Raw genomic sequence first — 27,935 nt, 5'->3', positions numbered from 1 at the left:
TGAACAGCATGCCAGGCCTCCCTGTCCATCACCAACTCCTGGAGTTTACCCAAACTCATATCCATTGAGTTGGTGATGCCATCCAGCCATCTCATCCTCTGTCATCCCCTTCTCCTCCTGCCCGCAATCCCTCCCAGTATCACAGTCTTTTCCAATGAGTCAACTCTTCGCATGAGGTGGCCAAAATACTGGAGTTTCAGCTTCAGCATCAGTCCTTCCAATGAACACCCAGGACTGATCTCCTTTAGAATGGACTGGTTGGACCTTCATGCAGTCCAAGGGACTCTCAAGAGTCTTCTCCAACACCACAGTTCAAAAGCATCAATTCTTCAGAACTCAGCTTTTTTCACAGTCCAGCTCTCACATCCGTACATGACCACTGGAAAAACCATAGCCTGACTAATGGACCTTTGTTAGCAAAGTAATGTCTCTGCTTTTGAATATGCTATCTAGGTTAGTCATAACTTTCCTTCCAAGGAGTAAGCGTCTTTTAATTTCATGGCTGCAGTCACCATATGCAGTGATTTTGGAGCCCCAAAAATAAAGTCTGACACTGTTTCCACTGTTTCCCCATCTATTTCCCATGAAGTGATGGGACCAGATGCCATGATCTTCATTTTCTGAATGTTGAGCTTTAAGCCAACTTTTTCACTTTCCTCTTCTACTTTCATCAAGAGGATTTTTAGCTCCTCTTGACTTTCTGCCATACAGGTGGTGTCATCTGGATACCTGAGGTTATTGATATTTCTCCTGGCAATCTTGATTCCAGCTTGTGTTTCTCCCAGTCCAGCGTTTCTCATGATGTACTCTGCATTTAAGTTAAACAAGCAGGGTGACAATATACAGCCTTGACGTACTTCTTTTCCTATTTGGAACCAGTCTGTTGTTCCATATCCAGTTCTAAGTGTTGCTTCCTGACCTGCATTTTGGTTTCTCAAGAGGCAGGTCAGGTGGTCTGGTATTCCCATCTCTTTCAGAATTTTCCACAGTTTATTGTGATCCACACAGTTAGATCAATTTAATAGATATATACTAAAAATGCAAATTAAAATTGCCAAGAAATATCACCTTACATCTGTCTGTCAGAATGGCTATGGTCCAAAAGAACACAATAAATATTGGTGTGGATGCACAGAAAATTGAACACTTGTACACTCTTAGGTTGAATGGAAATTGGTGCAGCTACTATGGAAAACAGAACTGAGGTTTCTGGAGAAGGCAATGGCAACCCACTCCAGTACTCTTGCCTGGAAAATCCCATGGACAGAGGAGCCTGGTAGGCTGCAGTCCATGGGGTCGCTAACAGTCAAGACACGACTGAGTGACTTCACTTTCACTTTTCACTTCCACGCATTGGAGAAGGAAATGGCAACCCACTCCAGTGTTCTTGCCTGGAGAATCCCAGGGACGGGGGAGCCTGGTGGGCCCCCGTCTATGGGGTCGCACAGAGTCGGACATGACTGAAGCATCTTAGCAGCAGCAGCAGCAGAAAACTAAAAATATAACTACCATGTGAGTCAGCAATTTTACTGTTAGGTATTTATAAAATAAAAAAATAATAATTTGAAATGATATAAGCACCCTAATGTTCACAGCAGCATTATTTAAAACTGCTAAGATATAAAAGCAACCTAAAAAAAATAAATAAAAGCAACTTAAGTGTACTTAGCAGATGAATGGATAAAGATGTGGTACATACATACAATGGTATACTACTCATTCATAAAAAAGAATTAAATATTACCATTTGTAACAACATAGATGGACTTGGAGGGTGGTATGCTGGATAAAATAAGCCATACAGAGAAAGACAAATATTGTATGACATCAGATCAAATCAGATCAGTAGCTCAGTCGTGTCCGACTCTTTGCAACCCCATGAATCACAGCACACCAGGACTCCCTGTCCATCACCAACTCCCGGAGTTCACTGCAACTCATGTCCATCGAGTCAGTGATGCCATCCAGCCATCTCATCCTCTGTCGTCCCCTTCTCCTCTTGCCCCCATCCCTCCCAGCATCAGAGTCTTTTCCAATGAGTCAACTCTTTCCATGAGGTGGCCAAAGTACTGGAGTTTCAGCTTTAGCATCATTCCTTCCAAAGAAATCCCAGGGCTGATCTCCTTTAGAATGGACTGGTTGGATCTCCTTGCAGTCCAAGGGACTCTCAGGAGTCTTCTCCAACACCACAGTTCAAAAGCATCAATTCTTCGGTGCTCAGCCTTCTTCACAGTCCAACTCTCACATCCATAAATGACCACAGGAAAAACCATAGCCTTGACTAGACGGACTTTTGTTGGCAAAGTAATGTCTCTGCTTTTGAATATGCTATCTAGGTTGGTCATAACTTTCCTTCCAAGGAGTAAGCATCTTTTAATTTCATGGCTGCAGTAACCATCTGTAGTGATTTTGGAGCCCAGAAAAATACAGTCTGACACTGTTTCCACTGTTTCCCCATCTATTTACCATGAAGTGATGGGACCGGATGCCATGATCTTTGTTTTCTGAATGTTGAGTTTTAAGCCAACTTTTTCACTCTCCACTTTCACTTTCATCAAGAGGCTTTTTAGTTCCTCTTCACTTTCTGCCATAAGGGTGGTGTCATCTGCATATCTGAGGTTATTGATATTTCTCCCAGCAATCTTGATTCCAGCTTGTGTTTCTTCCAGTCCAGCGTTTCTCATGATGTACTCTGCATATAAGTTAAATAAACAGGGTGACAATATACAGCCTTGATGAACTCCTTTTCCTATTTGGAACCAGTCTGTTGTTCCATGTCCAGTTCTAACTGTTGCTTCCTGACCTGCATACAAATTTCTCAAGAGGCAGATCAGGTGGTCTGGTATTCCCAGCTCTTTCAGAATTTTCCACAGTTTATTGTGATCCACACAGTCAATGGCTTTGGCATAGTCAATAAAGCAGAAATAGATGTTTTTCTGGAACTCTCTTGCTTTTTCCATGATCCAGCGGATGCTGGCAATTTGATCTCTGGTTCCTCTGCCTTTTCTAAAACCACCTTGAACATCGGGAAGTTCACGGTTCACATATTGCTGAAGCGTGGCTTGGAGAATTTTGAGCATTACTTTACTAGCGTGTGAGATGAGTGCAATTGTGTGGTAGTTTGAGCATTCTTTGGCATTGCCTTTCTTTGAGATTGCAATGAAAACTGACCTTTTCCAGTCTTGTGGCCACTGCTGAGTTTTCTGCGTGGGCACAGGAAGGCCTATGGGAGCTATCCCACGTTGAAGGTCAGGAAGGGCGGCGGTGAGGACACATCCCTCCTCCAAGGTAAGGAGCAATGGCTGCGCTTTGCTGGAGCAGCCATGAAGAGATACCCCACGCCCAAGGTAAGAGAAACCCAAGTAAGATGGTAGGTGTTGCAAGAGGGCATCAGAGGGCAAACACACTGAAACCATACTCACAGAAAACTAGTCAATCTAATCACACTAGGACCACAGCCTTGTCTAACTCAATGAAACTAAGCCATGCCCGTGGGGCAACCCAAGACGGGCGGGTCATGGTGGAGAGATCTGACAGAATGTGGTCCACTGGAGAAGGGAATGGCAAACCACTTCAGTATTCTTGCCTTGAGAACCCCATGAACAGTATGAAAAGGCATAATGATAGGATACTGAAAGAGAAACTCCCCAGGTCAGTAGGTGCCCAATATGCTACTGGAGATCAGTGGAGAAATAACTCCAGAAAGAATGAAGGGATGGAGCCAAAGCAAAAAGAATACCCAGATGTGGATGTGACTGGTGATAGAAGCAAGGTCCGATGCTGTAAAGAGCAATATTGCATAGGAACCTGGAATGTTAGGTCCATGAATCAAGGCAAATTCGAAGTGGTCAAACAAGAGATGGCAAGAGTGAATGTCGACATTTTAGGAATCAGTGAACTGAAATGGACTGGAATGCGTGAATTTAACTCAGATGACCATTATATCTACTACTGCGGGCAGGAATCCCTCAGAAGAAATGGAGTGGCCATCATGGTCAACAAAAAAGTCCGAAATGCAGTACTTGGATGCAATCTCAAAAATGACAGAATGATCTCTGTTCGTTTCCAAGGCAAACCATTCAATACCACAGTAATCCAAGCCTATGCCCCAACCAGTAATGCTGAAGAAGCTGAAGTTGAACGCTTCTATGAACACCTACAAGACCTTTTAAAACTAACACCCAAAAAAGATGTCCTTTTCATTATAGGGGACTGGAATGCAAAAGTAGGAAGTCAAGAAACACCTGGAGTAACAGGCAAATTTGGCCTTGGAATACGGAATGAAGCAGGGCAAAGACTGAGAGTTTTGCCAAGAAAATGCACTGGTCATAACAAACACCCTCTTCCAACAACACAAGAGAAGACTCTACACATGGACATCACCAGATGGTCAACACCAAAATCAGACTGATTATATTCTTTGCAGCCAAAGATGGAGAAGCTCTATACAGTCAGCAAAAACAAGACCAGGAGCTGACTGTGGCTCAGACCATGAACTCCTTATTGCCAAATTCAGACTTAAATTGAAGAAACTAGGGAAAACTACTAGACCATTCAGGTATGACCTAAGTCAAATCCCTTATGATTATACAGTGGAAGTGAGAAATAGATTTAAGGGCCTAGATCTGATAGACAGAGTGCCTGATGAACTATGGAATGAGTTTCGTGACATTGTACAGGAGACAGGGATCAAGACCATTCCCAAGGAAAAGAAATGCAAAAAAGCAAAATGGCTGTCTGGGGAGGCCTTACAAATAGCTGTGAAAAGAAGAGAAGTGAAAAGCAAAGGAGAAAAGGAAAGATATAAACATCGGAATGCAGAGTTCCAATGAATAGCAAGAAGAGATAAGAAAGCCTTCTTCAGCGATCAATGCAAAGAAATAGAGGAAAACAACAGAATGGGAAAGACTAGGGATCTCTGCAAGAAAATCAGAGATACCAAAGGAACATTTCATGCAAAGATGGGCTCGATAAAGGACAGAAATGGGATGGACCTAACAGAAGCAGAAGATATTAAGAAGAGATGGCAAGAATACACAGAAGAACTGTACAAAAAAGATCTTCACGACCCAGATAATCACAATGGTGTGATCACTGACCTAGAGCCAGACATCCTGGAATGTGAAGTCAAGTGGGCCTTAGAAAGCATCACTATGAACAAAGCTAGTGGATGTGATGGAATTCCAGTTGAGCTATTCCAAATCCTGAAAGATGATGCTGTGAAAGTGCTGCACTCAATATGCCAGCAAATTTGGAAAACTCAGCAGTGTATGACATCACTTATAATTAAAATCTAAAAAAATACAACGAGCTTTTGAATGTTAACAAAAAAAGAAACAGACTCACAGACATAGGTAGTAAACTAGTGGTTACCACTTGGGAGAGGGAAGGGTGGAAGAGAAGTTAGGGGTAGAGGATTAAGAGGAACAAACTACTATGTATAAAATAAATAAGCTACAAGAATATATTGTATAACACAGGGAATACAGGCAATATTTTGTATTTAGTATAAATGGACACAACTTAAAAAACTGTGGATCATTATTTTGTACATGCAAAACTTATACGATACTGTACATCAACTCTACCACAATAAAGGATATGGAAGATGTGAATAACACTATCAACTGATATTTACAGAATTCTTCACCCAAGTACAGCAAGATACACATTCTATGGAATTGCAGATGGAACATTCACCATGCTCAACCATATGTGTTAGGCCATATATTTCTAAGAATGAAAATCTTTGAAATAGGTTATTTGATCAAATAGAATTAAATTAGAAATCAATAACAAAAAGAGGCCTAGAAAATTCCAAATATTTGGGAAATTAAATAATACACTACTAAATAATCCAACCATCAAAGACCAACTTACAAGGTAAGTTAGAAAATACTTTGAGACAAATAATAAAGAAATATATCAGAATTTGTGAGATAGTTAAATCCTAAGGAAATATGTATTGCTTTAAATGCTTTTATTATAAAAGCTAGATATAAAATGCTTTATAAAAAATAAATATATAAAATCAACAATTTCTACTTCGATCTGAAAAAGATAAAGAGAAAATGAAATTCAATTTAAATACAGGAAGTTCAAAATAAAAACAAAAATTTGTAATAAAAAAAGAGCAGAAATTAATGAAATCTGAAAAAGACACATCCGCAGAGGAAACTACCAAAGTTAAAAGTTTTTCTAGGAAAATTAGTAAAACCATATAAACTCTCTAAAAGATGGAGCAATAAAAAAGGGAGGAAACATAAATTACCAGTATTAGAAATGAAAGAAGATATGTATATCATACAGGTCTTAAAGACATTAAAAGGATAATGAGAGGATGATACAATTTTATGCCAATAAATTTCACAACTTATATAAATTAACAAATTAACAGATTTGGTTATATATTACTAGAAGTGACCCAAGAACAAATACAGAACTTTAATAGCCCTACCTCATTTAAAGAAACTGAATTTATAGTTCATGCTTCCAACATACACACAAAATCCTGAACCAGATGGCTTCATTAGATTTTATTTAATGCTTAAGAAATAATACCAATTCTTAACAAATCCAAAACATAAAAAAAAAATAATAAAAAGAGGAGTAACTGCTCTTCAAGTCATTTTATGAGGTCTCTAAAGCCCTAATACAAAATCAAGAGAGGCCATTACAAGATAGAAAATGACAAAATGAAATCCATTATGCTAAGTGAAATAAGTCAGAAAAAGACAAATACCATATGATCTCACATGTGAAAGCTAAAGAAGACAAAAAAAATCTACAGAAAACAAACTAATGGATGCAGAGAAGAAATTGGTTGTTGCTGGAGTGGAGACAGCTTGAAATGGATGAAAGGGGTCAAAAAGTTCAAACTTTCAGTAATGAAATAATTTATGAGATGTAATGTACACCATGGTGACTACAGTTAGTAATACTGTATTGGGTATTTGAAGGTTGATAAGAATATATCTTAAAAGTTCTCATCACATGAAAAAAAAATTTTTCTATGTGTCCTGAAGGATGTTAACTAGACTTGTGGTGATCATTTTACAGTACAGTTGACCTTTGCAAAATGTGGGGGTGATTTCTGACCTCTGCACATTCAAAAATCTGTGACTAACTTCATGGCTGGCCCTCTGTATCTGCGGTTTCACATTTGTAGATTCAGTCAACTTTGGATCATATAGTACTACTGTCGGAGAAGGCGATGGCACCCCACTCCAGTACTCTTGCCTGGAAAATCCCATGGACGGAGGAGCCTGGTGGGCTGCAGTCCATGGGATTGCTAAGAGTCGGACACGACTGAGCAACTTCACTTTCACTTTTCACTTTCATGCATTGGAGAAGGAAATCGCAACCCACTCCAGTGTTCCTGCCTGGAGAATCCCAGGGACGGCAGAGCCTGGTGGGCTGCCGTCTGTGGGGTCGCACAGAGCTGGACATGACTGAAGCGACTTAGCAGCAGGAGCAACAGCAGTACTACTACTGTGGCATTATTTGAAAAAAAAACCACACGTAAGTAGACCTGTGCAGTTCAAATCCCAGTTGTTCAAAGGCTAACTGTATATACAAATATCAAATCACTATGTTGAATACCTGAAACTGATATAAAATTATATGTCAATTATATTTCAAAAAATGTTCACACCAACTTTATTCATAATTGCCCTAAACTAGGAACAGTTTAGGTATCAATTACTAAACACTGGATAAACAAACTGTGTTAGTCATATAATAAAATCTTACAAAGCAAATAAAAGGAGTACACAAGTGATACATACATCAACATGGGCGATTCCCCAAAACATTACATTGAATATAAAAACCTAGGCACAAAAATGTATGTACCTTTCCCCACCATTTATATGAAATTGCAAAAAAAGGCAAAATTTTGGAGATTGAAATCAGATTAGTAGCTCTTCCGGCCCCTTGTAGGGGTGCTGATTGGAAAGGGGCATGAAAGAACTTACAGGGTGATGAAAATGTTCTGTTTTTCGTCTGGGAGTGTATAGACAAGAACAGTTAAATGAATATATGCATTTGTCAAAATTACAGAACTGTATACTATGGGCTCGATAAGGACAGAAATGGTATGGGACTAACAGAAGCAGAAGATAATTAAGAAGAGGTGGCAAGAATACACAGAAGAACTGTACAAAAAAGATCTTCACGACCAAGATAATCATGATGGAGTGATCACTCACCTACAGCCAGACATCCTGGAATGTGAAGTCAAGTGGGCCTTAGAAAGCATCACTACGAACAAAGATAGTGGAGGTGATGGAATTCCAGTTGAGCTATTTCAAATCCTGAAAGATGATGCTGTGAAAGTGCTGCACTCAATATGCCAGCAAATTTGGAAAACTCAGCAGTGCCCACGGGACTGGAAAGGTCAGTTTTCATTTTAATCCCAAAGAAAGGCAATACCAAAGAATGCTCAAACTACCGCACAACTGCACTCATCTCACACACTAGTAAAGTAATGCTCAAAATTCTCCAAGCCAGGCTTCAGCAATACGTGAACCATGAACTTCCAGATGTTCAAGCTGGTTTTAGAAAAGGCAGAGGAACCAGAGATCAAATTGCCAACATCTGCTGGATCATCGAAAAAGCAAGAGAGTTCCAGAAAAACATCTATTTCTGCTTTATTGACTATGCCAAAGCCTTTGATTGTGTGGATCACAATAAACTGTGGAAAATTCTGAAAGAGATGGGAATACCAGACCACCTGACCTGCCCCTTGAGAAACCTATATGTAGGTCAGGAAGCAACACTTAGAACTGGACATGGGACAACAGACTGGTTTCAAATAGGAAAAGGAGTACGTCAAGGCTGTATACTGTCACCCTGTTTATTTAACTTATATGCAGAGTGCATCATGAGAAACACTGGGCTGGAAGAAGCACAAGCTGGAATCAAGATTGCTGGGAGAAATATCAATAACCTCAGATATGCAGATGACACCACCCTTATGGCAGAAAGTGAAGAGGAACTACAAAGCCTCCTGATGAAAGTGAAAGTGGAGAGTGAAAAAGTTGGCTTAAAGCTCAACATTCAGAAAACGAAGATCATGGCATCTGGTCCCATCACTTCATGGAAAATAGATGGGGAAACAGTGGAAACAGTGTCAGACTTTATTTTTGGGGGCTCCAAAATCACTGCAGATGGTGACTGCAGCCATGAAATTAAAAGACACTTACTCCTTGGAAGGCAAGTTATGACCAACCTAGATAGCATATTCAAAAGCAGAGACATTACTTTGCTAACAAAGGTCTGTCTAGTCAAAGCTATGGTTTTTTCAGTGGTCAAGTATGGATGTGAGAGTTGGACTGTGAAGAAAGCTGAGTGCTGAAGAATTGATGTTTTTGAACTGTGGTGTTGGAGAAGACTCTTGAGAGTCCCTTGGACTGCAAGGAGATCCAACTAGTCCATTCTAAAGGAGAACAGTCCTGGGTGTTCTTTGGAAGGAATTTTGTTGAAGCTGAAACTCCAGTACTTTGGCCACCTCATGTGAAGAGCTGACTCATTGAAAAGACTCTGATGCTGGGAGGGATTGGGGGCAGGAGGAGAAGGGGACAACAGAGGATGAGATGGCTGGATGGCATCACTGACTTGATGGACATGAGTTTGAGTGAACTCCGGGAGTTGGTGATGGACAGGGAGGCCTGGCGTGCTGTTATTCATGGGGTCGTAGAGTCGGACACGACTGAGCAACTGAACTGAACTGATACAGTGTAAACAACATATTTTGCTGACATCAAAGAACAAAACATCATACATGACCCCAAAGCACAGACATTACAGACTGAAAGACACACACATGTACCTGGATGATTCAGAAGAGTACGAAGTTCTTCTTTGGCCACAACCATTCTTAATTTATCACTACTATCAATGACAAAAATAATGGCTTGTCCTTCTCTGTGTAATACAAAGAATGAGAAAAATTAATGATAAACAACCTTTTTTTACGTTAACTATTCATTTGCATATCTTAAACCATTTATTATGTCTTCATGTCCTATGATGATTTATCATTACAGGCGTTGGTGCTGTTCCTTATTAGTTTATATGAGTAATTTATACTGCCATATTTTGGTTAATATATTAACCAAATAAGTCACATTTCGTGTAAAGTAATTTTTATTCATTTGGGTCATAATGTGGTAAATTTAATGACTCATTTCATAATTTAAAAAAATAACAAGTTGGGCTTTCCTGGTGGTTAAGAATCCACCTGCCAATGCAGGAGACAAGGGTTCAATGCCCGGATACAGGAAGATCCCACATTATGCAGAGTAACTAAGCCCATGCGCTACAATTACTGAACCCACACTCTAGAGCCTGTGAATCACAACTACTGAGCCAAAGCGATTCAACTTCTGAAACCTAGAGCCCATGCTCTGCAACAAGAGAGGCCACCACAATGAGAAGCCTACATACTACAACTGGGAAATAGCCCCCAATCACTGCAACTACACAAAGCCCGTGTGCATCAACGAACTCAGCATGGTCATAAATTAAATTGTTTTTAAAAAAGGTAAAAACATAATCCTATTACACAGGCACAATCATTAATATTTGGAAATAAATCGTTTTCAGCATTTTCTTTGTACATGTGTGTACGCACGTGCACTCAGTCCTGTCCAACTCTTTGCAACGCCATGGACAGCAAGCAGCTTGCCAGGTTCCTCTGTACATGGAATTTTCCAAGCAAGAATATTCATATATGAATATCTACAACTGTATTTAAATGGAACCTTGCTGTTTTATTCTGCCTTTCTGATATATGTACACTTCCTTGATCTTTTTTATAGTATAGTTTGAGCTACTTTTATATGAAGCATTAAAGCATAAAGAAGCTTTCAATAAAGTTTTTTTTGAAAGACGTCTTTCAATGACATCTTTCATTATACTGTAAAATATAATGAGTATGTCATTAAATATTGTATCAAACTTCTATTGTTGGGCTTCATAGAATACTTCCAATTTTCATTACTATGAAAAACTTTGGGATAAACATCCTCCCAAATACATTTAAAAAATTTCTTGACACTTTAGGAACAGAATGCCTAGGAATACATACATAAAGTTTTAGATAAACACTGACAAATTAGAAATGCTATATCAATTTTATAATACTATCAGCACTTTTTCCACTCCCTGGCCAGCATGGCTCTTATTCTTTTCAATTTTTTACCATCCTAACACCATATTATTTTACTTTGCATTTTATTAATTTCTTGTTAAGTTCAATATATTTTTATATATTTATTAGACATTTATATATTTTTTGTGACTCACTTATTCCAGTCATAAATCAAGATTTTTAAAGTTCAATGTCATTAGTACTCCCATGCATATAAAAAATAAAACAACTTTTTAATACCATTGTCTGCTATCATTTAAAAAGATGAATGCGTTTTATTATAGTCACATATTACCAGTGGATATAGAAACTGATACAATTGGAAATATATATCAAGAGCTTTAAAAACATTCAGTCACTTTGAGCCAGTAATTTCATTTCTGAAATTTATACTAAGGAAACACGAAGTATGACAAAGATTTATACAGTAATATGTTAACTGAAGAATTGTTTATAATCTTCCAAAACTGAGAACAATCTTTATGTCCAAAAACAGAGAAATGATTAAGCAAATTTTGGCACAGGAAGGAATATAAGAAAATATTAGGTTGCCATGAGAGTTACATTCTTTTTATGTTTTCCTGACTTATCAGAGAATGTTAAATGAAAACTATACAGCACATGGTGCATGCTTTAGAAGGCTCCTTTCTCAGTTATGTTAAATGTTATTTCAAAACAGAAGAAACATACTTAAAAGATATATTTTCTAAACATTTACTCCTTTCCCAATATGCACTCTTTATATCTTAGGCTTTATTACTTTTTTTTTCAAAGAGAAATATGCAAAAGCTATACAATAGTTAACATTACAGAATCAAAAAATTACAAAATAAACTTCCTTTATAATCTCATTAGTACCCAAATGCTATTAATGATGCAGTACATATTACACTAAGAATTTTCTTCTCTCTCAATATATATTAAGCATACATTTTTATTAAGAATAATTTTCTTTATATAACTAAGATATGACAAAAATATCAGTATAAATAATTCTCAACACACATTCTTTCATGTATATGTTTGCCCAGCAGTCCCAGTCATCTGTACTTTTCTGAAAGCAAAAATTATGGCTGGAGGGTATGAACATTTTTCATTTTAACAGATATTGAAAAATTACCCTAAAAAAGATGTTACATTATCTGTAAGAGTAGCTTGTTTTGCCAACAGTAGACTTAATTAATCTTTTTAACCTTTTTTCAGTCTAATAGATTAAAACGCACTTGTTCTTTCACAATCAGAAAAATATAGCTACAGGAAATTTACTATTACTACAGATTTCTGAACAGTAATCATATTCAGCATTCCACCTACAGTGTGTCTAAAATATTCCTGAATTCATTAACTTCTTCCAAAAAGATTTTAAAGAAAAAGAATGTTAAAATCGGAAAAAAAATTTCCTTTAAATACTATTTTTTATGTAGTATTACATTTTCTGTAATAAAAATTTTTTTAAGTATTAAATACATTAAAAAAAAAAGTTGTTTACCAAATAATTGGAAGAGGAATTTAAAAAACCCTATACTGAAAACTCAAGTTGCCTTAAAAACAAAAATACCTCACATTTCCCTGAGAGAATTTAATGCAGGATACCACAAACATAGCATATTTAGATCCTAGCAACTTGATAGCTGTTAATCTGAAGTAACTGGTGAGCACCTGATTTGCACATGCAGCAAAACATCTTGTTTAGAACTGCTTGTTGAACAAATGGATCAACTGTTGGTGCTGCTATTTTAACTAAATTTATTCAGTAATTATTTACTGATCTGTGTGCCCAGAATCATACTTGATCTTGAAGAAATAATCTGAATAAGAAAAAAATCCAACCCCCTTGATTATATGGTTATAAGATTAGAGAAAAATGAATGGTTAAGTACTGTGCCAACATTGGGGCCAGAATAATTGGGCATCTCCACAATAAATGGAATCTCCACAGAGGAGGCAACTTTTGAGCTAGTCCTTAAAGAATGAATATATCAACCTTAAGCTGCAGAGAAGTAGAGTAGAACAGGATATTAAAAACAGAGACAACAGAACATGCAAGGCCCAAGGTTATGAAGAATCTGAACCATTTGACAAATAATGTCAAGTATGATTATATATTTTTTAAAAACTTAGGATGTATACTTAAATTACATAAAAATAAACATTGCAACCTAGCCCACGAAATCACTTGGATTTCTAATCACTGCTGCTGCTGCTACTGCTAAGTCGCTACAGTCGTGTCTGACTCTGTGCGACCCCATAGACGGCAGCCCACCAGGCTCCCCCGTCCCTGGGATTCTCCAGGCAAGAACACTGGAGTGGGTTACCATTTCTTTCTCCAATGCATGAAAGTGAAAAGTGAAAGTGAAGTCGCTCAGTCGTGTCCGACTCCTAGCGACTCCATGGACTGTAGCCCACCAGGCCCCTCCATCCATGGGATTTTCCAGGCAAGAGTACTGGAGTGGGTTGCCATTGCCTTCTCCGTTCTAATCACTACTTGTTGTTAAAATATAACCGTCTAGTTAACCAACATTTGCAAACATACTTACTTATAATAGTGTTCCCAGAGATTTCTGTATCTTCCTTGACCTGACATGTCAAACACTGTAAAAGACAAACTAGAAAACAAAACAAACAAAAACAACAACAAAAAAATTATTACATTATAAGCTACTAAAACTTTAAATTATTATCAATCAAAGAAACCACTCTTGAGTATACAGTATTCAACTTGGGCCAGCTTTCAAGTGCCACAGAATACATTTTTTAATATAAATATGATTTTATAATAGTAACATATAAAAATATATTTTTCTTTGCTAGTGAAATTATAATAGTCAGAACATGGAAGCAACCTAGATGTCCATTAGCAGACAAATGGATAAGAAAGCTGTGGTACATATACACATTGGAGTATTACTCAGCCATTAAGAAGAATACATTTGAATCAGTTCTAATGAGGTGGATGAAACTGGAACCTATTATACAGAGTGAAGTAAGTCAGAAAGAAAAACACCAATATGGTATAATGCATATATATGGAAAAGATGAAACTCCAATACTTTGGCCACCTCATGTGAAGAGTTGACTCATTGGAAAAGACTCTGATGCTGGGAGGGATTGGGGAGCAGGAGGAGAAGGGGATGACAGAGGATGAGATGGCTGGATGGCATCACCAACTCGATGGACATGAGTTTGGGTGAACTCTGGGAGAAGGTGATAGACAGGGAGGCCTGGTGTGCTGCAATTCATGGAGTCGCAAATAGTTGGACACAACTGAGCGACTGAACTGAACGAGAACCCTGTATGTGAGACAGCAAAAGAGACACAGATGTATAGAACAGTCTTTTGGACTCTGTGGGAGAGGGCAAGGGTGGGATGATTTGGGAGAATGGCACTGAAACATGTACATTATCATATATGAAACGAATCTCCAGCCCAGGTTCGATGCATGATACAGGAAGCTTGGGGCTGGTGCACTGGGATGACCCAGAGGGATGGGATGGGGAGGGAGGAGGGAGGGGGGTTCAGGATGGGAAACACATGTACACCCGTGGCGGATTCATGTCAATGTATGGCAAAACCAATACAATATTGTAAAGTAATTAGCCTCCAATTAAAATAAATAAATTTATATTAAAAAAATTTTTTTTAAAGAGTTTATCTGAAGAATAATCCAGAGATAGTAGTACAAATATTTTAACATCGGTGGGCTTCTGAAACAACAGATTCCTTTTTCTAAGAGTAGCAGGAATAACTAGATAGATCTAATACCATTTTTCACCCACAATTTCTTAACCACAAATTTAATAAAATGAATTACCTAGATGATTTGAATTTCTGTATGCTGAATCCTATTGTTGGAACTATATCTTGAGACTGAGCCTTTAAGAAAAGAGACAAAGTTTAGAAATTTGCAATTACCGAAAATGCATTTTTCCTCAGGTTAAAAGAAAAGTACCCAGTTTTTCCATTTCTAAAATCTGCCACTAAGAACATGAAAGGATTAAACAAAATCATAATTTTCGCAAGGACATCATTGTGTATGAATTCTTTATAGAAGTTTAAGGTTTACTAATTATAAATCTGCATAATGTGTTGTCTTAATTCATTGGGAGGCTTGCTGAAAGTTACCACCAACTTAAAATAGTTTCACAAGTCTCTTTTAGCTCACATATAGGACTTCCTAATCTTCCATACTTACTGAGTTTGCAAATGCTACACAGGGGCTTCCCAGGTGGCACTACTGGTAAAGAACCCGTCTGCCAATGTAGGAGACTTAAGAGAGGTGGGTTCGATCCCTGAGTCGGGAGGATCCCCTGGAGGAGGGCATGGCAACCCACTCCAGTATTCTTGCCTGGAGAATCCCATGGAGAAAGAAGCACGGCAGGATACTGTCCATGGGGTTGCAGAGAGTCAGACACGACTGAAACGACTTAGCAAGCAGGATGCATGCTACAGAGGACTGTCTTCATGTCTAGATGGTGAATATATATGGTCTCTGCTTTCATGGAATTTATAATCTAGAGAAGGTAAACAGCAATAAACAACTAAGATACCAATTGTGAACAGTGCTAAGTGCAATGAAAGGTGATTGAGGGTGGGAGGCAATGGGGTGGAGGAGGGTTAGTTTAGCAGCCTGTCTGAGAGAGGTGACATCTCACCCAGTAAATGTTAAGAAGGAAAAAAGCTAGGACAAGATCTGGGCAAAGAACAAACCAGTCAAAGGAAATAGCCAGAGCAGTGACTGCAAGGGGGAGGAACTCACCACTCAGGAAAAGTTGAAGGCCTGTATGTCTAAAATATATTTATTAAGGGAAAGACTGTATGTAACCAAGTGAGAGAGGTGGGGCCATGGTGGAGATTGAGTGGAAAAGAGATTGCAAGAGGGCAAGAGTATAATGGGAGACCTGCTGACATGATCCACCGACAAGTAAAAGACCTTAAATTGATAAGTTAACTTGTCAATTAAGTTAACTTAATTGTACCATCAAGACTTTCTCCTTTTGAATAGAAGTCCATTCACTTTCTGACCCAGATGCCTACGAGTTATTCTTGACTCTTTCCTTTTTTTTACATCCCCTATACAACAATTCTCTAAGCTTTATTGATTCTGGCTCACTAACTTAGCTTAGGTCCTCATCATTTCTTGCTTCAAATTACTACAACAGCTCCTGATTATTCCTAACTAATATACCATCTAAACAAGTTAACTTCTTTAAGCCTGAGTTTTCTTAAATGTAAAATACATCATTACTACCCTTAACTCTTAATGTTTTCATGAGAATTAAGTAAGCTAACTGATGCAAAATACCCGTGTCTGGTCCATAGTAAACACTCAACAAATGGTTGTTATCATTAAGAATTACTCTCTCACTGATTTCAGTTTCATACCCCAGTCTTCTTCATACTGCCAAAAGTGTAACCTAAAAAAAAACTCCCTTTTGAATTCATCACGTTGCTTTTATGTAAAAAGAGGAGGAGTAGAGGGAAAATTGCTGCCTCACACCATTATGTTCACTTTGGTAGTTTAATCATGAAAATTTAAAATTCAAATGGAAAGACATGAGGTGAAAGGTCCCTGGAGCTTGGTCACCTTAATAGTAATGTGCTAGTGAAAAGACTTCCCAGAGCTGCCCTGATTTTGGCTTTCTGGAATTTGTTTACTCAGCTTTCCCTTCTATTCTGTGAGCTGCCTAGTATTCTTCCAAAAATCTATCTCTTTATGTTAGACAGAATTTATTTCCTGTTACTCAGATTCTTACCTCATATCTTAGGGGTCCTTCACTGTACAACAAACTTTGGAATAAAGAGTTTCCTAATTTTTGTTGTCCTAAAATACAATACTGTTTTGATTTTATGAATTTTCATGTGCCAATGTTATAAAACCATCAGCTATTGCTATTAGGAAAAAACAACAACAACAAAAAGTTAGTTGAACGTTTAAAGAAATCTCAGAAAATATAGCTCAAATGAGTAGCCTTGAACTATAATTCTAATCACTGAACTGTAATTAGAAATTGGCTAGCCTGTCTATAACCACCCAGTTTCTTTACAAACTCTTTTGTTTCCAGAGAAGCTACCCTTTAATTTGCTGTTTTAACAGGGATAAAATTAATCAACTTTCTTTTCTTCACTTCTAAAGTTCTAGTTGAAGATAATTAGAAAGAAAAAACTACACTAATTAATTAGGACAGGACAAGATATGTGAGCTGGTACTTTCAGATTCAAGTGTGATTCATTTTCCTCTAAAGAATTCTGAAATAGTCTTCACTGATTAATTTCCCTCTGCTTTATTCAGGAACAAATACATTTGATGATTTTCTAAATTGGACAGGGGATGCTTACAAACCAAGGAAAGAGCACAGGAATTATTACCTAAGTGGATTACGCCATCTGAGACAATCCAGTAATAGACCAATATCATTAAGACTAGAACAAGGTTTCCAAGAGAGACCCTATTTGGTAAGTTTTACTAAATCTGTTGAAAATGATATCCTTGGTACAATCAGTAATCATTCCCTGCCCAAAACTGAAAATTAAAAAATCACCCATCAGTCCATTTGTATAAAATTACATTTAACTACTAAGAAATATTCTAGGTATTTGGGTAATCCCACGGAGAGGAGCCTGGCAGTCTACAGTCCATAAGGCTGCAAAGAGTTAGACGTGCCTTAGCGACTAAAACAATATTATTGAACAATGTAAGATTTATGCTCTTATGAATTTAATTTTATGATGAAGAAAAATTTAATAAACAACTTATCAACTGAATATGTGAAGCAATTTCAGATTGTTTTAAATGTTAAGAATATAAAACTGGATAATATGATAGAATGAGAGCATTTATGCTGGGGAATGGGGCAAAAAAATTTTAGAAGAAAGGTATTAATAGAGCACATCTCTTAGTTTGACACTAAGACCAGATTCTTGAAAAGTTATCAGGTTAAAATTACCTCTTTTCTCTCCTTATCAGTTTAGAAAGGATCAGCAACCTTAACATATTAACAACAAATGAACATTAAGAGAGCTTAATATTAAAAACTAGTTTGGGCTCAGGAAGTATCTAGTTATCTAGAAACTGACTTTATCCCTCTGCAAAAAACATATAAGAGACTATTTTACTATAAAATGAGACTTGTAATTTCTTTCAAGACATTTCCTAATAGAGGATCATAGATGTCTATTCAGTTCAGTTCAGTTCATTCACTCACTAGCGTCCGACTCTTTGCGACCCCATGGACTGCAGCACGCCAGGTCTCCCTGTCCATCACCAACTCCCAGAGTTTACCCAAACTCATGTCCATTGAGTCGGTGATGCCATCCAGCCATCTCATCCTCTGTCGTCCCCTTCTCCCTCCTGCCTTCGATCTTTCCCAGCATCAGGGTCTTTTCCAATGAGTTAGTTCTTTGCATGATGTGGCCAAAGTATTGGAGTTTCAGCTTCAGCATCAATCCTTCCAATGAACACTCAGGACTGATCTCCTTTAGGATGGACTGGTTGGATCTCCTTGCAGTCCAAGGGACTCTCAAGAGTCTTCTTCAACACCACAGTTCAAAAGCATCAATTCTTTGGTGCTATACTTTCTTTATGGTCCAACTCTCACATCCATACATGACTACTGGAAAAACCATAGCCTTGACTAGATGGACCTTTGTTGGCAAAGTAATGTCTCTGCTTTTTTATTTCTATTACTCACCTTAAATCATTAAAAATAATATTTCTCATAGTGGATATAAGCTCACAAGAGACTGTTCTTGGGTTCAAAGGTAGGGAGGAAGCAAGTGTTTTATCTGTGCCTGGGTGACAGGTTTTAGGGCTTTAAGAAGTCCCATTTCAAGTGTCCTCTTGGCTATAATCATGAAGTTGTTTTTTAATTTTTTTTTTTTTTTAAGTAAAACAACTTAAAATGCTCTCAGAAGGTAGAGGTTAATTGCTCTGAGGAGACAGGATAGTTGCCTAAAGATTAACGCTCAGAAAGTGGTATCAGAAATTAGATGATCCCCTTAAAAATAGCCCTGGAGTTAGTCTAGGCTAGCTCCATAATTCACCAGTGGTAGCAGAGAGATGCATATGCTGGGGAAAAAAAAGATTAATTAAAAAGCCTCAGTAATTGGCTGCATGCCCAGATGTTCCTGAGGACTCTCCCTGACTAGTATAGTGTGTTAGGCACGGTCAGCAGGTCTTGCACAGGACTAGTCTGAAATTGGGATATTAGAATATTTTAAGATGGTAGACTGAGCTCAGGATGCCTGCTGTCCCAAATGATCAATAATGTTTAGAGAAGAAAGCTGTTCCCATCCATATCAAAGAGGATTATTCCTAAGGTAATAACCATGTCTTGGGACAGAAGATCACTATACTGTTGGGGATGGTGGAAAGAGATAATGTAATTTCCATTTTGTTCTTTGAATGTCATTTTTGCCAATCTGAGTACAGTAGGCACCAGGGGGCTGGCATACTTTGGTACTATTAACTGTGGCTCTGGTTTCAATCATTTTGTACTTATCTGACACAACTTTTACAAAAAAATTTCTTTTGAAGATTTTCCTTGATGTAGAAAAAAATGGAAATATCTCCTATAGAATAGTACCTAACCTGAAGAACTTCCTTATAATCTTGCTCCCTTATGCTACTAGGCTAACCTGCAGAAGTGCTGCACATCACCAGCCACTAAGTTTCTTAATATTAGCCCAGGTAGATCTACTGACAGCCAAACCATCCGTGGAACTAATTATGGACCCACAGCTGGGTATGGTTCTCTAAATTCAATCTGGAGCCCATTCACGTGGGTAGGGGAGAAGGAAATGGCACCCCATTCCAGTACTCTAGCCTGGAAAATCCCATGGACAGAGGAGCCTGGTAGGCTGCAGCCCATGGGGTCACTAAGAGTTGGTCGCGACTGAGCGACTTCACTTTCACTTTTCACTTTCATGCATTGGAGAAGGAAATGGCAACCCACTCCAGTGTTCTTGCCTGGAGAATCCCAGGGACGGGGGAGCCTGGCGGGCTGCCATCTATGGGGTTGCACAGAGTCGGACACAACTGAAGTGACTTAGCAGCAAGTAGGTAGGTTGCTATATCTTCTTCTTAAAGACTGTTAAAGAAATTTATTACAATCACCTCAGTTAGGAGACAGACTTTTTAATCTGTTCCTTTCCTTATTGGCGAAATCTCTTTCCCCTGCTTTCATATACAGAAGACTCCATTAAAATGACACTTCTAGCTACTCTATCTCTCCTCTCTAAATTTATTCCTCTTCATGGGTGGGGAGGACTTCTTTGATGTCTCAGTTTGTGAAATGGAAACAACATTCTTGGTTCTGCCTCTCTCTCATCGAGAGCCACATGCTTCTTGAAACCATGCATTCTCATCTGTTCTTAACCATGCAGTAAACCTAGATAAGCAGGATCTCTCCCTGAGGAGGAAAGCTTGAATTCTGGGATATGAATCATAACTCAAGAGAGTGTTAGCAAGTCCTCTGGCCAGACCTAAACCCTGCCCTCCAAAATTAATATTTCAATAAAACTGCTATTTTTTTTTAAATCTGACTTTAGCACATCTATTTCAGCTGATTTCCAACTTGATTGGAGAGCCCCTTAAAACATCTAAATTACCTTCTCACTCCATTTTCAACTTCTTATCCCAGCTGCCTCAAACTAACTGCCATCTGAAAATATACCAGTAGTTAGTTGTTTCACATGGCAAACTCTCCCATGTAGAAGAAGGGAATGATGACCGCAAGAAAAGAAATGATGGCATTTTTGTAATTAGAGCAATCTCAAACTAAACAGAAGTAAAAATGAAGCTGCTGGGGAAAAGGTGGTGGGGGACAGTAGGAGTTCTCATTCTGCCCAACCTGAAGCACTATTTGGAGGCAATGAAGTCCACCTTCAATTACCATATTTAGGAGCAATGCTTCCTACTACCCAGCCTGTCAGTCATTAAGAGCACCAGTTTCCTAATTTTGAGCCATCTGCTCGATTTATGGTAGGCTGCTGTCTATGGGGTCGCACAGAGTTGGACATGACTGAAGTGACTTAGCAGCAGCGGCAGCTCAATTTATATGCAGGCTATATATTTTTCCATCAACATTTTCCATTGATTAATGTTTTTTATCTAGATAAAAGTATTTACAACTGTCAATGTTAATTGTTTACCTCTATCCACTCTTCTATTCTTTCGTACTTTGTTGTTGTTTAGTCACTAAGTCATGTCCGACTCTTCGCAACCCTATGAACTGTAGCCTCCCAGGCTCCTCTGTCCATGGGATTTCCTAGGCAAAAATACTGGAGTGGGTTGCCATTTCCTTCTCCATAGGACCTTAACAACCCAGGGATCAAACTCACTTCTCCTGCACTGGCAGGTGGGTTCTTTACCACTGAGCCACCAGGGAAGCCCCTCTTTCATACTTACAGGACCCCTATTACTAATGGAAGCAGCAATATGTCCCGCTTTAAAAAAAAAAAAAATCCAGCCTCATTTACAGATAGGGTAGCCAGTGAGGTGAAAGAGTCATTAGTTGAGGCTTCTGAGTAAGCTCTTTAAAGAGGATTTATTTGGCAGGAAGACTTATTCTTTTGCCTTGTTCTTTTCTCATCTCTGCAACTTAGGATATAGACAGCATATTAAAAAGCAGAGACATTATTTTGCCAACAAAGGTCCATCTAGTCAAGGCTATGGTTTTTCCAGTGGTCATGTATGGATGTGAGAGTTGGACTGTGAAGAAGGCTGAGTGCCGAAGAATTGATACTTTTGAACTGTTGTGTTGGAGAAGACTCTTGAGAGTCCCTTAGACTGCAAGGAGATCAAACCAGTCCATCCTAAAGGAGATCAGTCCTGAGTGTTCACTGGAAGGACTGATGTTGAAGCTGAAACTCCAATACTTTGGCCACCTGATGCGAAGAACTGACTCACTGGAAAAGACCTTGATGCTGGGAAAGATTGAAGGTGGGAGGAAAAGGGGATGACAGAGGATGAGATGGTTGGATGGCATCACCAACTCAATGCACATGAGTTTGGGTTGGCTCCAGGAGTTGGTGATGGACAGGGAGGCCTGGCATCCTGCAGTACATGGGGTCACAAAGAGTCAGACACGACTGAGCAACTGAACTGAACTGAGGATAGCAGAGAGGAAAGATGGAAGATGCCTGGACCATGCAGCTGCCATACCAGCCCTGGCACAGTTCTTCTGGACTCACTGAGATGACAGAAAAAGAAGCCTCCAGCTTCAGTCCACTGTTAATGTGGGTTTTCTTTATATACAGCAGAACCTAATTGTAGCTTATACTTCCCAGATGGTACAGTAGTAAAGAATTGGCCTTCTAATGCAGGAGGTACAAGAGGTTTGATCCTTGGGTGGGGAAGATCCCTGGAGTAGGAAATGGCAACCAACTCCAGTATTCTTGCTTTGAAAATTCCATGGACAGAGGAGTCTGTCAGGCTGTACTCCATGGGGTTGGCAAAGAGTTGGACAAGACTGGGCACACAGCACAACATAACTCATACATTGTGTGGTCAATGTGCTGGCTTATACATATATTTCACATATTTAAATAATACATTCATGTACTGATGACTTACATGACTTAAAGTCATCTTGCTTGCTACTACCAATATGCATATAACACTCTTGGGAACTTGGCTAATTATCCATAGAATCTGTAAAAATGATCCACTTTTCCCTTTGTTTTGCTCCTCTTGTAAAGAGAGAGTCAAAACAAAGACAATGCTACCTGAACATAAACTCCACAAATTTTTGAAGAGCTTTTGCGAAGAAAAGGCATTTGGAAAATATTCCAGTTTAAATAGTCAAGATCTACCTACATATCAGCATAAAATATACTTTACGTTATGGCTGGCTGATACTTATTACTTTACTAATAAGTAATTTAATAAGATTTCATAATGTGACAATGAAGTTACAATGACAGACAAAATAATCCTCCATTAGCTTTCTTTAGCAGAAAATATATAATGTATCTAATAAATATACTTACATTTGAAGGTTTAAGTTTATTAATGATTGTTGTTTTGCCACTATTATCCAACCCAAGGCACAAAACATGAACCTCCTTCTTTTTGAGGCCAAGCAAGCCTGAAAGTCTGTCTAGCAATCCCATAATGTGAGGCAAGGATTCAGCTTGTGAGGCAAGGAATCAGCTGCAAGTCAGGGAAAAAAAAAAGTTAACACAGGCACCTTAAATATGGAGAATATAAGCATATGTATATCAAATTTTCGAATTTAAAGTCAGTGATATTGTGAAAACCATGTCAATGTAGCCTTGCATTTAGTAAACAGAGTTTAAGCTGATTACCAGAAAGGAGTCTTAACTGAAATGCAGATTGGCAGCTAATAACCCCCAGCAACACAGAATAATGCCCTTGAAATAACTGTACATTTCTTATTGTAACTTATAATACTTAAGAACAAAATGTGGTTTACTTAGTATCCTATGGAGTCTACCATTTGTGATACTTGAGAACATCTGCAGCCTTTTCTGGAAATCTGGAAATGTATGGGTAGTGATGTTCATATGGAGCCTGCTGCTAAAATAGAAAGTAGAAGGCAGACCAGAATAACAAAAAAACTGAAATTTTAGGCTGCCTCATTTGAGTCCACTGGTTAAATCTTTTTCTAAAGCTAACCCCATTGTTGCATTTTGCAATAATATTAAGTAATAAATATTAAATTCACCATTTTTGGTTGCTGACTATGTTCAATTTAGACAGAAACAAAAAATCCTAATTGATATATTCATCTTAACTTTTCCTTTGTCCTTACATATCTTGGTATTTTTGTAAGTCAACACAAATCCATTTGAGAAGGTTATGTATAAAACACACACACACAAACTGAACCTTAATAGATTTTTGTTTCTTTGAAATTATAACTTTTATGAAATATTAAGTATTTTTTAAAAGAATTTTAACTAGTGTACTAGTGAAGAATATGAGCGTAAATACCCATCTTACATTTTAATCTCCTTTTCTCAAATATTATAAAAATTTCCTTGTTAATCTGTTCCTGAAGTCCCCGTTCATTTTTATCAATTCTTTGAAAAAAATCCTTCAAATGCAAACTTTCAAAAAAACTCCATCAGCAATGCAAATGTGTAAGTATTTTGATGTCAAGTAAAATTACTGATGACATATGGCTGGCTATGTGATAACTTTATAGCTATTCATACCCTTCCAAGGTACTGTTAGATTTAGACTTCAAACCTCCCAAAGATACTTCCTTTGGGTAAACCACCATCCCAGTCCCTCAAAACATTAAAATGTGGTGGGAGAAGAGAGATACATACCCCTTTTGGCAGCCCTCAACTGTGGCAGGGACTGCTACAGCAGTAACCACTATATATACCTGTATTCCAAACATTTCCTGCCGCTAAGTCGCTTCAGTTGTGTCCAACTCTGTGTGACCCCATATACAGCAGCCCACCAGGCTCCCCTGTCCCTAGGATTCTCCAGGCAAGAATATTGGAGTGGGTTGCCATTTCCTTCTCCAAACACCATTTTCAAAACATTTCCTATTACTCTCCAAACCACCATTTTCAAAGTTCTCTAAATACTAGTCTCTTCTCTATCTAGAAACTTACCATCTTACAGCTCCTTCAGTATTTCTTATTCCATACCAAAAAGGCAAGACCATACCTTGAAGGATGTGAGGATGCAGCAACTTGAAATAAGAAGTTTCCAAGACAACTACATCTGAAAGGAGGCTGCATCATCAGTTTCGGTTAGGTCCCTTCAGGGGTCATTATGGACAGAAATTTCAAAACTGAAATTGGAAAATGATGTGCAGAAGGGAAGGTGCAGTGCCCTAACCAAACACAGGGCCACAGTTGTCTTACCCAAGGTATGGGTTTCATTTGAGATACTCAGCTTGTGCTGCTTGAATCGACTTTTCTCCTTGTGGTAGAGATTCAAATCTCACTCAATCCATTCCTTTAAATCTCAGCTTAAGCATAGGCATTTGTAGAATCTACTTTAAGTTAGCCTTTTGATATCATGAAACAATTCATACAAATCATTTTAATTTAATTTGCCATTACTCACTTTGCTATTAATTATACTAAGCATATTGATATAGTCTTGTACCTTGTTTTTCATTTCTGATAGGATTTTGAATACTTTAAAAATATGACCACTTCTTGTATCATCCCCCTCTGAACAGGGCATTGATTGTTAAAAGCCTGATATCTGAATATTTGTTTTTTCACAGAACTTTGGATTTTGATTTTCCGTTCCCTTTTCCTGGATTATCAAACACCTGATGCTTGTCACTGAAATGCTTTGGGACACACAATTTAAAAGAGAAGTCAGCTGTTCTAAAAGACATAACTACATTTATTGAAGTTGCTTTGTAAACAAGTATTACATAGCCTTATATATGCTTCTATTTTTTAGTAATTATATATTTTTATAAATTTACTTTTTGCATGTATGAAATAAGGAAATAAAAGATAACAGTTTAAGTCACTCAATATTCATTAGCCATGTCCTGGGTGCACAGGAGGAAATGCAATTAAAATCCTATAGCCATGATTCTCAACCCTGGCTGCACACTGAAGTCAGCTAATTGGATTAGTATTTCTGAAGATGGCATCAGGGCATCTGTATTTTAAAGAACCACACAGTGTTTCTGACGTAGAATCACTATTGAGAATGTGAGACTTTTAGAATAAAGTCTAAAATTTCATGCATAGCTTTTAAACTTGTACACAATTTGGCGCCAGTCCACCTTTCCAGTTCCTTATCTTACTCTTTCCTCTCTATGCACACCAGACAATCAAATTCCCTTAGCTGTTATCCGAGAAACAGCTTTTTTTTTTTTTTTTTTTTGGTTGCGCGCGGGGCATGTGACGACATTAGCTCCCCAACCAGGGATGGAAGCTGTGCCCCCCGCAGTGGAAGCGCGGAGTCTCAACTACTGAACCGCCAGGCAAGTCACAGAAACTGCTTTCTAAAGGACTTTTAAAACTTGTTGCCAGAAAAATCCTGAAGAATTTGGATGCTATCCACAGTTAAGAGCTTGGAAGGTAGGCTATAGGGAGAGAGGAGTCGAGCAAAGGAAACACCGTGAGAGGTACTTTGTAACTCTATGTTTTCAGGGAGAATTACAGAACACTCTTCCTACCCTCAATAAACATTTTCATTCAGCTTTCAGTTTTTGATGGTGAAATTTCAATTACACTTTCTACACAGCAAACAAAAAGGCCCCAAGTGGGCAGTGTTAAAATCATCCAATAAAACAAAAATTCACCCAAAGCAGTTCAATGAGTTTTCTGAGCCACCAGCCCACTTTTTTTTTTAGTCCTCACTCATTAGAAACAACTACACGGAGTGAAAATCATGAGGATGAGCAATTCTAAGACTGGTGGGGGCGGGGACTGCGGGCGGCTCTGGATACAAACCTTGGGGTTGAGGAGATACCTGCTCTTTGCGGTTAGTCTTGTGGGCCCGGGAGCTGCTGAAGAACAGGAATGAACGCACTCGCTCGTCTCCGTCTCGGGGATGGGAATGTGGTGCGGGCGTTCTGGGTACCTTTCTTTCTAGGCCTCCACATAAAGGATGCCTGGACCAGAGCAAAGCCGCCTCCACAAGTTGGGTAAAGGGGTAGTAGTCTCTTCCTCAGCCCAAGTATCAGCGGCTGGGCAGGCGCCTAGGTGCGTGGCGTTCCCCCGGCAACCGGAGGTTCTTCCGTTCCAGAGCCACGCCTCCTCAGAGGTCTTAGCGCGTCTGCCTCCTCAGAGGTATTAGCGCGTCTGCCGCCTTGCTCCTGTTAAACGGATTGACGAGCTTCCCAAAATGCCTGAGGAACAGTGAGGAGTATTAAAGAACTGTGAGCAAGGGTGACGGGTTGAACTGCCGCCTCCTAGCCAGGAACCGCGCAGCCCCGCTGTGGAGCATGATGGGAGTTGTAGGCGCGCGCATAGCCTGCTGGGAGGTGCTTGGCGTCCGCGTGGGCCAAGGGCTTTTCTCTCAGTGCGCTGTCCCCGCCCTTTCTGGAATGTCAGTCTCGGGGATCAGCGCTCCCTGCGGCGTCGGGGGTACAGAGGAGTGTGGATTTCCGTGGAGCACTGGCGCAGTGTGGTGGCGACAACTGCAGGACCCGACTGTGCGCTCTAGGGCGAGGAGTGCCGGGGAATTGCCTCATTGCCTAGCGCATCCACCCTCTTCCAGGCTCTGCGAGGCCTCAGGTCCAAGAGTCCTGGGGAAGCAAAACTGTTCATGTGAGCAGGGAGAGGAGATAAACTCACAGGCATTTTTCGGCAAAGAAAGTCTGCCTGTAACCGGGCTACTGAGCTGTCTGATCTCTAGAGATTTCCATGAGGCATAATCTCTTATGATTAGATTACAATCCCCAGAAGCAAATCGGCAGCTGGTCTGGAAGGGAATCAGTAGCTTGAATGCTTAAAGTTAGCTACCCTCTTAAGATGCTCTGAGTTTTATAGTAATGGACTTCCCTTGTGGCTCAACTGGTAAAGAATTTACCTGCCATACGAGAGACCTGGGTTTGATCTCTGGGTTGGGAAGATCCCTGGAGAAGGGAAAGGCTACCCACTCCAGTATTCTGGCCTGAAGAATTCCATGGATCCGTTGGGGTCGCAAAGACTCGGACACGACTGCGAGTCTTTCACTTTCACTTTAGCAAACGGATTCATCTTTGTTAGCCATGAATATGAGATTATTTCTCCCCTCCAACTATCTGGTATTATGTTTACTACCCGACCTGTTCTTTGGCTTTTCAATTATTTTGGCCTATAAAGTGGATTGCGTGCGTGC

General features: G+C 39.0%; 1 protein-coding gene across 4 annotated transcripts in view; it reads right to left on the bottom strand.

The window, feature by feature from the left end:
• ARL6 (ADP ribosylation factor like GTPase 6) overlaps window positions 1-27,002 on the bottom strand; it is a 40,484-nt gene extending 13,482 nt beyond the window's left edge. Inside the window, exons 1-5 of one of the 4 annotated variants that reach the window (XM_044940679.2) lie at window positions 26,583-27,002; window positions 23,144-23,306; window positions 14,967-15,028; window positions 13,693-13,761; window positions 9,833-9,927 (exon numbers count right to left, since the gene is read on the bottom strand). In XM_044940679.2, the coding sequence (XP_044796614.1) occupies window positions 9,833-9,927; window positions 13,693-13,761; window positions 14,967-15,028; window positions 23,144-23,266 (349 nt within the window). In that variant the 5' untranslated portion in view covers window positions 23,267-23,306; window positions 26,583-27,002. Of the gene's footprint in view, window positions 1-9,832; window positions 9,928-13,692; window positions 13,762-14,966; window positions 15,029-23,143; window positions 23,307-26,563 lie in introns of all 4 variants that reach the window. The other 3 variants (XM_044940674.2, XM_006074552.4, XM_006074551.4) reach the window with 3 other exon arrangements.
• Window positions 27,003-27,935: the final 933 nt, after the last annotated feature.

The sequence above is a fragment of the Bubalus bubalis genome, chromosome 1, assembly GCF_019923935.1.
Source record: "Bubalus bubalis isolate 160015118507 breed Murrah chromosome 1, NDDB_SH_1, whole genome shotgun sequence".
Classification (NCBI taxonomy): Eukaryota; Metazoa; Chordata; class Mammalia; order Artiodactyla; family Bovidae; genus Bubalus; species Bubalus bubalis.
Note: the sequence above shows the minus strand (reverse complement) of the source record. Positions and strands in the feature narration are given on the sequence as shown.